Raw genomic sequence first — 12468 nt, 5'->3', positions numbered from 1 at the left:
TCAGTTTTACTTATCCAAAATGAAATCCATATTGAAGGACCCATTTAAGATTAAACTATTAGATGAAGATTTGAACTCTGATTGCTTGTGTGACACCAGTCATGCCCAAAAGTAATAATGACAATAATGCATTACCTCTCATTGTGATCATTATAATTAGTTGCAGAAATAAACTCCATCTTCAACATTGTCAATCAGTTGTGTATGAGCTTCATTTAGATCATGATGGAATAAAAACAAAAGTACAAAAGACAAAAAAACACTACACAATGTCAAGGGAAGAATGCGCCAGCATTTTTTTTCCCCTTTACGATTGATTTGTTGCTGGCGGACATTGTGCTGCATTAGGGAAAGGAATAAGTATTTTTCAACTATAATAATGCGGTGAAGCACTTGCTTTCTCTCATGGTTGTATCGCCAACTAACAGGATTGCAAAAGTTTGCAGTAGCAAAATTTTATAATCTGTACTCGTATTTCATTATTTTAAGGTTGTCGCAAAATTATCAAAAATATACCCCAAAGATACGGAAGCTCCTGCTGGCGGAGTGGATGACATGACTAAGCTGTCCTATTTACACGAGCCTGGGGTCCTGCAGAACTTAAAATCTAGATATGAATTGAATGAAATATACGTAAGGCTTTCATCCCCTTCATGTGATAAGATTCAGCGAAGTTCATTAACTAAAGAAGTTATCTTACTAATTGCATCTATTGCCATGGCAGACTTATACTGGAAATATTTTAATTGCGATAAATCCATTCCAAAGACTACCACATCTCTATGATGCTCACATGATGCAACAATATAAGGGAGCACCGTTTGGAGAACTAAGTCCTCATGTGTTTGCAGTTGCTGATGTTGCATTTAGGTACTTAATTTCGTGAAATGAGCTGAATTCCATTTCTATCACTGAACCAAATATCTGATGGGTGATATTATTGAACTCAGGGCAATGGTTAATGAAGGAAAAAGCAATTCAATTCTGGTCAGTGGGGAAAGTGGAGCTGGTAAAACTGAAACTACAAAAATGCTTATGAGATACCTTGCTTACCTAGGTGGTAGGGCTGCTACTGAAGGAAGAACAGTTGAACAACAAGTTCTTGAAGTATGGTTCGATAAACCACTTATTCTAGGACTTTCCCTTCTTGTATTTTTTTTTTTTTAAAATAATACTCTGATTTGAACTCTTATGGGACTTCTACATTGACCGATCTGAGTGCAGTCAAATCCAGTTCTTGAAGCATTTGGCAATGCAAAAACAGTTAGGAATAACAACTCCAGGTGAGTCTTTTTGTTATTATGGTGGCAATAAAGCATTCCATTTGTTTCCTTCTGATATTAGTATAAATTTGAGTTGAGCTCCGTCACATTGCATTTCTTGAATTCCCTGTTATGGTACCAAGTCTTTGCGATGTTGATGACAGTTAATAAATATAGATTGCAATTATTATATTCTCTTTATACCAAAACAATCTGTTTTTGGTATACACATGACCTTTGGCTCTTAAGATATTACCAAACCCTTGGTTTCAAATTCTTAAATTCATGATGCAGCCGTTTTGGAAAATTTGTTGAGATCCAATTCGATAAAAGTGGAAGAATCTCAGGAGCAGCAATTCGAACTTACCTTCTGGAGAGGTCTCGAGTTTGCCAAATTAATGATCCTGAACGCAACTACCACTGCTTCTATCTTCTTTGTGCTGCACCACAGGAGGTAGCTTGCTGCATCTGCTTATTTAGTTATTGTTGCTTAATTCATTAAGTATAAATTTATTGCAACTTATGTCAACAGGAAATAGAGAAATACAAATTGGGACCTCCTAAATCATTTCATTACCTTAACCAGTCAAATTGTTATGAACTGGTTGATTCAAGTGATGCTCGTGAGTATCTTGCCACTAGGAGAGCTATGGATATCGTTGGAATAAGCCAAAAAGATCAGGTATTTCATTTCATGAGTATGCATAAAGCATAGAAAGATTAACATCTTACCTTTCGGCTTTTCCTTTCTCTTTTTGTGCCCAGGAAGCAATTTTCAGAGTTGTCGCTGCTATCCTTCATCTTGGTAATATTGCTTTTTCTAAAGGAAAAGAAGTTGACTCATCAATTCCCAAAGATGACAAAGCCAAATTCCACCTGGCAACAACTGCCGAGCTTCTCATGTATGGTGCTATTGTATTACCGCTTGTATTGTCCTCATGGTGATCACTCACCTTAAAAGTCGATTGACATAATTAGATTTCACAATTTATTAGGTGTAATGCTGATGCCTTGGAAGATGCTTTATGTAAACGTGTGATGATCACCCCTGAAGAAGTTATAAAACGAAGCCTTGATCCCCAGAGTGCAGCAATAAGCAGAGATGGCTTGGCCAAAACAATTTATTCTCGGCTATTTGACTGGTAAGATGATGAAATTGGAAATGAATCAATATTTTGTGTTATTTTTAATGATTAATAAGTACTGTAAGCAAGGGAGATAAGGATATGGGATGTAGTTTTGATGCCAAATTCATTTATATAATAACTGTTTTCGAACAGGCTGGTGGACAAGATTAATAGTTCAATCGGACAGGATCCTAATTCCAAATCTTTGATTGGAGTCCTTGATATCTATGGTTTTGAAAGCTTTAAAACTAACAGGTAACTTCTAGTATAGCAGAATATACTTGCATATTCAATTACTCATACAGGCAAATCCATGAGGATGTATAACAGAAGATATTGTAAGCAACTAGCTCTACTTGTTTTCAATCTGTTGAAACTTAATTTCAACATATCACGCTCTGCAGTTTTGAGCAGTTTTGCATAAACTTCACCAATGAGAAGTTGCAGCAGCATTTCAATCAGGCAATGCCTCAGACCACATCAAACACCTCTAGTGTTCTCATAAATGTTGTTTGCTTGCTTTACTTACTATGGTTTTGATTATGAATTTCAGCACGTCTTTAAAATGGAACAAGAAGAATATACAAAGGAACAGATTAATTGGAGCTATATTGAATTTGTTGATAATCAAGATGTCCTGGACCTCATCGAAAAGGTTCTGTCCCCTATTCGCTTTCTTTCAGGGCTTTCTTCTTTTTTTTTTTTTTTTTGGCCTTCCTTGGAAATGAAATACAAGAGCCCCTCAAGTATAGTCAATAACTTGATGAGCTTATTTTACCATCTTTTTAAAACTCAAACCCTTGTTTTGACACTCCTTCTCACTTTATTTGTTTCTAGTCTCTTACTTGGACTATTCTTTTGCAGAAACCTGGAGGAATTATCGCTCTCCTTGATGAAGCTTGGTAAATTATAATTTTGCCCCCCCGAACTTCTTCCATTTAGAAAAATTGGTCCCCATTTGACATATGATTTTTAATTTTCTCTTTTTGAGCGTAAAGATCATATTGATTCAATTTTTTTCTGATCATTTTACAGCTAAAGTTCCTTGTACATATCACAGTGAATCTAGCCCTTCCTCCTCACTTTCACTTCTCTGCTGTTATCTTTCAGCATGTTTCCTAAGTCAACACATGAAACATTTGCTAACAAGCTTTATCAAACATTCAAGAATCACAAGCGCTTTATAAAGCCGAAATTGTCTCGATCAGATTTCACCATTGCTCACTATGCTGGGGAGGTACAATAAAATATTTTGGTACCACCTGCTGAGAAAAACAGATATATATTCCCATCTACTTTAACCCTATATATTTGCAGGTCTTATACCAGTCTAATCAATTTTTAGACAAAAACAAGGATTATGTGGTTCCTGAACATCAAGATTTGTTGGGTGCTTCCAAATGTTCCTTTGTAGCAGGACTTTTTCCTCCGCTTCCAGAAGAGACATCTAAATCTTCCAAATTTTCCTCAATTGCATCTCGCTTTAAGGTATAATTTGCTTTCTCGGTCCTCTTATCTAAACTTGTGCACATCATCTTCACTGGCCATTAATTTCTTGAACATGCACACGGTCATATCACTATACTTTCAAAAATTGAACTGCCTTCTAATATTAGGGAAGTTAACAAATCATGTTTTCACATGCTGAATGGTGCAGCAACAACTACAGTCACTAATGGAAACACTAAACTCTACAGAGCCTCATTACATCAGATGTGTGAAACCAAACAACCTTCTTAAGCCTGCGATATTTGAGAATGCCAACATTATGCAACAACTTCGCTGTGGTGTGAGTGTGCTTTTAAAATTTTCCCTTATCTTACTCATCGGGCAATGATTCGTAAAAAAGTGCTTCTTGTCTTGAACCCTTTTTGTCAGTCTTTAACACTTGCTCCTACAGGGTGTTTTAGAGGCAATCAGAATCAGTTGTGCAGGCTATCCTACACGTCGTGCTTTCTTTGAATTTATAAATCGATTTGGCCTCCTTGCCCCAGAGGCCATGGAAGGCAAGTAAGTACTGTCTTTTAGTATCTGTTGTGTCACAGAGGAAGAAAATTCTGACTCGGTGTGACCAAGTATTTTCCCCCAACTTGGACATAGTTCTAATCTATAAAGTTGTTATATTTATGGACAGCATCGAAGAAAAGGTTGCTTGCCAAAAGATTCTGGAAAAGATGGGGCTAAAAGGGTATCAGGTACTTGGAAATGTCCTACATGATCAATAAGGATCACCCTCTTGTTTCTGGTTCTTAAATAGAATACAAATATATCGATAGTGAAGCTCTTAAGTCATTAGCAACAACGTTAACTTAAATTCAGGGACATTATGCAGCATCAATTTATTACAAGTCTTTAGACTACGAGTAACTAAGGCAAACATGGCTTTCTTGGACATGCATGAATGTGAAATATGTATATGCTCTTCCGTATCATATCAGGGCCGAAAAAGATTCATTTCATTGGCTGTTAACTATTGTAGATTGGTAAAACAAAAGTATTCCTGAGAGCTGGCCAAATGGCTGAACTGGATGCACGGAGAGCTCAAGTACTCAGCAATGCAGCAAAAATTATCCAACGGCGCGTACGAACCCATCAAGCTCGTAATCATTATCTTTCTTTGCGAAAGATTACCGTATACATGCAGTCTGTATGTAGAGGTGAGATTTTTGTAGCGAAATAGCCTAAATCGTCTTTTATGATGAAAGCTATTCCCTTTCCAGAGTTTGGATTTCCTTCGGATAGAATGATGTAGCACCGCGGTGCTGAACATCCTGCTGCTTAATCAGTTTCGTTTATCTATTATATGATCTGTAGGAAGGCTAGCATGCAAACTCTTTGACAACATGAGAAAGGTGGCTGCTGCTAAGAAAATTCAGAAGAACGTACGCCGATATGAAGCTAGGAAGGCCTATAAAAGACTCCATGCTACAGTACTTACCTTGCAAACGGGTTTAAGGGCAATGGCTGCACGTAAGGAATTCAGATTTAGGAAGCAGTCTAAAGCTGCAATTGCCATCCAGGTCATAGTCAAGTACTATATGATTAGGATGACCCAATTGAGGGCGATTTGTATTCAATATTTGGAATAATATCTCTCTCAAAAATTGCAGGCTCGGTGGCGATGCCATAAAGCTTCCTCATATTATAAGAGGCTCAAGAAAGCTGCAATAATTACACAATGCAGATGGAGAGGCCGTGTTGCAAGGAGGGAACTTAGGAAGTTAAAAATGGCAAGTTTCTTTATCATGATTCTTCTATATTTTGTTTATGTAACTTAAGATGCACATGACAAGCAATTTTATCTGATAATCACCTCTTTTAAATACATATTTTGATGGGCTTATCATTGCTGTTTATACCAGGGATTGCTAAAATTTTCTCTTGTTGAAAAACAAGCTTTAATTCTTTGTTTTTTATTACAAGAGACACAAATTTTGTGCGCTTCTGTTTACCATTTTTATTGTAGAAGTTACCATATCCAGTGAAAAGAATTAAGAGAAGTCAATATACGATAAACCTTAGTGAACAGCATTAAAATACCCAATCAATCTGTAGCCTGAGCTGAAAGTCAAGCAATTCCTGTGATTCCTTTTGCCTGATATAGAAAGGATTAAATGTAAAAGCTGCGCCCAAGGCGTCTTGTTCTTTCCAATTAAATTGCTTCTGCAAGATTCATCATGTGATATGAGTGGGGCATGTATGATGTACCATAATTCTCTTTTGCTGGTTTTCTAGAACGCTTTTGCTGTTACTCTAATTTATATTAACATATGTTTGCTGTTCCTTTAGGCTGCGAGAGAAACTGGTGCACTTCAAGAAGCAAAGGATAAGCTTGAAAAACGAGTGGAGGAACTCACTTGGCGTCTCCAACTAGAAAAAAGTTTGAGGGTAACGTATATATTTTTCAGTTACCTCCTATTCTTGGAAAGTTTTGCGGTTTCGATCTCTTATGCTAGGGGTATTTGGAAAACTATAAAAGTGCCTTTAAAAAGCATTTTTTCCTCATATTGAGACAAATTCCTCCACATATTTACTTCATATATTGTAAAATCACTTTTAAAACTATTGTTTAGTTTCTATCCAAACACCCAGGCAATCATGAATTTTGAAAAAAAAAAAACGTTTTGCATTAATGGCAAAAAATAATGGAGAGTCAAAGACCCATCTTTGCAAGTTTGTAGTGAACCTCTCCTCTTGTAAGCCCTAAGGAAAACATCTGGAATCATGTGCAGACCAACCTAGAAGAAGCCAAAGCACAAGAGGTAGCAAAACTGCAGAATTCTTTAAAGGAGATGCAGACTAAAATTGATGAAACCCATGCTTTACTTGCCAAAGAACGAGAAAATGCAAAGAAAGCCGTTGAAGAAGCACCTCCTATTATTCAGGAAACCCAGGTTCTTGTTGAAGACACACAAAAAATTGAATCACTAACGGCAGAAGTTGAGAGCCTGAAGGTGAGAAAGCCTATAGAGTGGTTCATCACTCAATTGTCGGTTCTTAAGCCTTTTTTCGCTTTTGACTACTTAGGTGGAACAAAATTTCAATAACTTGGCACATCTGATTGAGAACCAGAAAAGAATTTTCAAGGCCAACGCACTTGTTATGTTCTGGTATACACCTTGCTTGTAAAATGAAACTGATCATGCTCCTTCCTTGAGATGCCTGTATACCTGTCAGGGAAACCTCCTGTGTGTGCTCATATGAAAAACTTTCTTTAGAAAGTTCCTTCATATAAAGGGATGTATTAAGGCATGTGTCCTACATTTTTTTCCTTGGAAGGAGTCAGTACTTTAAATTTAACTTATTGTACATTCTCGTCAAATAATTACGTGATTAAATCTAAGTATTCAATAGTTGGTGAAAATAACAGTTTTTTTATGGCCAATTGCAGTTCATCAAGATGAATTGATAATGCAACAATATTTCTTGGAAGTTACCTGTTTCTGAATATATATTCCTACTGATATATCAGAAGATGACAGATTTTCAGTTTGTTCTAGAGCTTTACGGGCATATAATGATCATCCAGTGTTATGAATATTCCTTTGCTTTATATTCCCGCAGACGTCACTCCAGTCAGAAAAAGAGAGGGCAGATGACTTTGAAAGAAAATACAACCAAGCACAAGTCTCTAGTGAAGAAAGGGGTAAAAAATTAGAAGACACCGAGAAGAAGGTTCGTCTGCTACAAGAATCATTGACCAGGTAATATAATTACTTAATGAATGATAATACCTGACAGTGATTTTTCCCACGCTAAGCAACAGTTTCCTGATTTCTCTAATACTGCAAACTTGTTACAATACTATGTTCCTAACTATGGAGTCTCAACCTCTTAGGAAGAGTGTGCTAATATGGTTGGATAATCATCAGAGCTGATTTCTTTTTCTTTTCTCCATTTTTATCTCCCTAAATTGGACAAAGTCTATAATTTGTACATTTTCCCCTAAGATTCCATAAAATTTATCACTGGCATAGCCGCTCTTTCCTTAGATGTTTGACTGAGATCTCATAATTCTTTAATTAGGCTAGAAGAGAAGATTACTAATTTAGGATCGGAGAATCAGGTTCTACGTCAACAAGCTGTGTCCATGGCACCTAATAAGTTCCTTTCAGGACGCTCGAGATCTATTATTCAGGTACTCTTTGGTGTGAAACTTACGTCCATGATTAATAATTTTGAAGACACAAGATAATGTTGAAGACTTCATTTCTCTCTTGACAGAGAGGTGCTGAAGGAGGGGTTCATGTCGGAGGGGAAGTAAAGGCACCTTTGGTAACTAAACATATTTTAAATAAGTGTACACCTGTGAAATATTTGTATATGCGAATTTGATGGTTTCTTGGCGTCCTGATGAACTGACCAGGATCTTCATAGCCCATCAATGATTCAGAGGGAACACTATGAAATGGAGGATAGGCCACAAAAGTCACTGAATGAGAAACAGCAGGAGAATCAAGAGTTACTCATCAGATGTATTGCACAACATCTAGGCTTTGCTGGGAACAGACCGATTGCAGCCTGTATCATATACAAATGCCTCTTGCACTGGCGATCCTTTGAAGTAGAGCGTACTAGCGTTTTCGATCGTATTATTCAAACAATTGGCCAAGCAATTGAGGTGAATAAAGTTCAACTTTTGAAAGCCAGTGGTCTAGTTTTCTTACTCTTGTTACGTTTCTAACTCAGATGTTTGCATGTGGAGTTTAGACCCAGGATAACAATGATATCTTGGCTTACTGGTTATCGAATGCCTCTACACTTCTCTTGCTACTCCAGCGCACACTCAAGGCAAGTGGTGCCGCCGGAATCACTCCGCAACGCCGTCGTTCTTCATCAGCAACACTATTTGGGAGGATGACACAAGTAAATATAATTTCCTTATTTGGAAATATGAACTAGTATGGAGAAAGATAAGCTTAACCTTTTGCACGCTTGATGTTTGTTTTAGAGTTTCCGCGGAGCTCCATCTGGAGTCAACCTTGCCCTAATCAACGGAAGCGGCGGAGTAGATACATTGCGACAAGTTGAAGCCAAGTACCCGGCTCTTCTTTTCAAACAGCAGCTTACAGCATATGTGGAAAAGATATATGGAATGATTCGCGATAACTTGAAGAAAGAAATATCTCCCTTGCTTGGGTTATGCATCCAGGTACCCACAATAAGTTCATTACTAACTATCCAGTACACATTTTACTAGCATGTGAAAATTTCCATGCAAGGCAATATATTTGAAATGTAAGTAACTGTTTGAATTGAGGAGACAGGCACCGAGAACATCCAGAGCAGGCTTGGTTAAAGGGCGCTCTGTTGCAAACACGGAAGCCCAGCGAGCATTGATTGCTCACTGGCAGGGGATAGTGAAGAGCCTCGGGAACTTTCTTAATACTTTAAAAGCGAATCATGTTAGTAGAACCTCTTTTAACATCGTCGCCCTTTTTGCCCTCGAAATTTCTGCTTTCTTACGTAAATCTAACTGAATTTTTCACACTAAATACATGACTCCGCTGAATCCACCGAGGAGTTCATGTTTCATGCATCTAATTCAGAGTTTAAACTTTTCCTTAAGGGAGATATGTCCACCTCTTATAAAAAGCAAGAAAAGAGAGGTTATGAAATTCTCACGACAAGCACGTTTATATTTTACTCTTGTATTTCTTATCTTCCCTTTTAGTCAACGTTGTTTGACTGATTTGCCTCACCCCGTGCTTTCGTTTTGATAGGTTCCTCCATTTTTAGTTCGGAAGGTGTTCACCCAAATTTTTTCTTTTATCAACGTCCAGCTATTCAACAGGTTAGTTTATTGACCTTCCACTGTTTGTTGAAACGTTCATGTGTTAGCGTCTCAAATTTGTATTCTTGGTTGCAGTCTTCTTTTAAGACGGGAGTGCTGCTCATTCAGCAATGGGGAATATGTGAAAGCTGGTTTGGCTGAACTGGAGCACTGGTGTTACAAAGCAACGGATGAGGTCCGTTTATTTCCCTTCTCCAGTACCATGCTCTTCTGTTGTGTGAGGCACAACTGCTGATTAATTAATAGTCTCGACCTCCTCCCCAATGCAGTATGCAGGTTTAGCCTGGGATGAGCTCAAACATATCAGGCAGGCCATTGGATTCCTGGTATCCTTCTCATTTCACACCCATCTGCTTCTGATGGTTGGACTGCAAAAATTAGGGACTTGTGATGATAACTTGTGTCCTTCATTTAATCAGGTCATACATCAGAAGCCAAAGAAAACGCTGGATGAAATAAGCCATGACCTATGCCCGGTGAGTGAAGGCAATCTCGTTTTACTTTTTAAGGATACTCATACCGATCCTTTAGTTCCCTATGTGCAGGTCCTCAGTGTACAGCAGCTGTATCGGATAAGTACCATGTACTGGGATGACAAATACGGCACGCACAGCGTATCCCCCGATGTAAGTCAAACCATGTTCATGAGTCTATCATCCATAACAGATCAAAGTCGCATGATGGCTGACAAGCTTTGTGGGATCAGGTAATATCCAATATGAGAGTGCTGATGACTGAAGACTCAAATAATGCAGTCAGCAATTCTTTCCTGTTGGATGATGATTCCAGGTGGGGTGGATGTCATTCGATCCCATCATAGTTCTTAAGCCTGCTAATGTTTGAGTTCGTAGGTTCCCATTTTATGATGATGTCTATATATATGCATATAAATGTATGCATGGATATGTTATTAACAATTGGATATGTGTGTGTGTGGGTGTGTGATGTTGGCAGTATCCCATTTTCGGTTGATGACATATCAAAGTCAATGGAGCAAATAGATATCGCGGATATTGAACCGCCACCGCTGATTCGAGAGAACTCTGGCTTTAGTTTCTTGTTGCCACGCATAGATTGACAGCTCTGTTAGAAGCAGAACAGCTACTGATTCAACTTACACTTAGATATATCATCCTGCCTTTCTCAATTATTTGACATCACATCCTTCTTTTTTGTGGCCCTTGTGCTCCGTCAAATCCGGTCCTTCTTTCTTAGTTTAGGCTCGCCGCCCTATTATTCCCTTTTGCAACTAACCTTCTGGATTCCAGCAACATACTTGCATGCGAGACCACTTCACCGTCTCCATTTTACCGCTTCTTTTCACACCACAATGTTCGACTCATTCAAGAATTTTTTCCCCCTCCTTTTGATTAGTTCACATTTTTGTACCTACAACTAGAAGCATAGGAAAGTGGAAGAAGACTGCCCCCGGCCTCACCGGAATCGTAGTATCAATTAGAGTGTTCTTCCTTGTGGGTGGGGATCTGTTCGATTTAATGTATTTATTTGTTTTTTTGTCATTCCTTTCATGTAGAGTTCATTTTTTGTTGTTGTCATCCATAAAGTAATATTTTTTTTAATGATAAATTATTTGGAGCGCAAAGCCATAACGTCGCTCTCGAGCTTTGATTTGTTCTGATTGTATGCGGGTTTTTGGTGTGTATTCAAGAGAAAGGATAGTAAGTAATATTTTAAATGAAAATATAACCTGATAAAACTAAATATATGTTTGGTTTTCCTTCCTTAAAAAAGAAAAATAAATAAAACCGCGTTTTGGTGGATTTACTTCCAACAAAACATGATTTTGGTTCTTTTTTTTTAATGGACAACCAACCATCCATACCTTTTTTTTTTTTTTTGGTCCAACAACCATCCATACTTTAAGATAATGGGTTAATGGAGTTGGTTTACTAACATTTGAACGTGTCTGTGGCGGTAATCTCTCACCCTCAATTCCCAATTTCCCATCAATATCAAATGAAGCTAGATTGTGTGCGCGTATAAAGAACCAACTCTAGTTGCTTATTCAAAATAAAACCCAACTAATAGCTTCACAGAAAGTAGTACTTTCATTTAAGTATGCATTAAGTATATTGCAATACAAAAGGGTGTTTGTTAAGCATGAAAAGTGTTTTTAAAAAGTATTTTTCTGTAAATCGATAAACTCCTTTATATATTTATTTTCAGAAAAATACTTTTAAAATTAAGATTTTGATTCCACCTAAACACTTTTTTATTAAACATGTATAACTCACAGCTGGGTTGCCTTCGACCTGTGAATGAAGCCGGGGATTCGCCTGCTTCATCTGGGAAAAGCAGTTGGATGACAAGTTCGCTGGTGTGTTTATATGCGTGCGAGAAAGAGAGAATATGAACAGGCGATTAATTTAGCTTCATTTGGCGTTCTGTTGTTCTCTTCTCAAGTTCCTCTCGTGTTCTTTTGGGCACAAATAGAAAGGGTTGAAGGTTGATTAGTGTGCATAGCGTGCGGCGCAGGTAGGTCGGCGGTGATCATCGTCCAGCGTGGGACAGGGATGATGGTTGTTTTCGAGCCATTGTCTTGTTCAGTTCATTCGATTATATTTATAATTAAATTACGAAATCAGAGCAAGTCATTGTGGGTCCCTCCCACCCAGCCGGTGCAAAGTAAAAGGATTTCCAACTTTTCAAGGGGCTGGTGAGAGGCATCAAGGGAAGATGCCCACGTAGCATGATCATGACCTTAGCCTCGTTACTTCCATTCAATCCAAAATCCAACGCCACCTGCTCCTAATGTTCCTATTTA

General features: G+C 37.9%; 1 protein-coding gene across 1 annotated transcript; it reads left to right on the top strand.

Moving 5' to 3' along the window:
• The first annotated feature begins 540 nt into the window (after positions 1-540).
• On the top strand, positions 541-11160 carry LOC114728047 (myosin-11-like). Its single transcript, XM_028914863.1, has 36 exons — positions 541-633; positions 725-870; positions 951-1107; positions 1225-1283; positions 1557-1716; positions 1795-1944; positions 2028-2164; positions 2258-2404; positions 2543-2644; positions 2794-2851; positions 2943-3044; positions 3254-3291; positions 3500-3626; positions 3707-3877; positions 4047-4178; positions 4290-4399; positions 4524-4584; positions 4869-5046; positions 5204-5409; positions 5500-5619; positions 6179-6277; positions 6622-6843; positions 7454-7593; positions 7916-8027; positions 8114-8164; positions 8256-8510; positions 8600-8755; positions 8841-9041; positions 9157-9294; positions 9613-9683; positions 9759-9858; positions 9953-10009; positions 10103-10159; positions 10229-10309; positions 10390-10472; positions 10638-11160. Exons 1-36 carry the CDS (start codon positions 556-558, stop codon positions 10759-10761), a joined length of 4386 nt encoding a protein of 1461 aa, XP_028770696.1. The 5' UTR covers positions 541-555; the 3' UTR covers positions 10762-11160.
• Positions 11161-12468: the final 1308 nt, after the last annotated feature.

Source organism: Neltuma alba, unplaced genomic scaffold (assembly GCF_004799145.2).
Source record: "Neltuma alba isolate B1F8T4 unplaced genomic scaffold, ASM479914v2 tig00012518_pilon, whole genome shotgun sequence".
Lineage (NCBI taxonomy): Eukaryota > Viridiplantae > Streptophyta > Magnoliopsida > Fabales > Fabaceae > Neltuma > Neltuma alba.
Note: the sequence above shows the minus strand (reverse complement) of the source record. Positions and strands in the feature narration are given on the sequence as shown.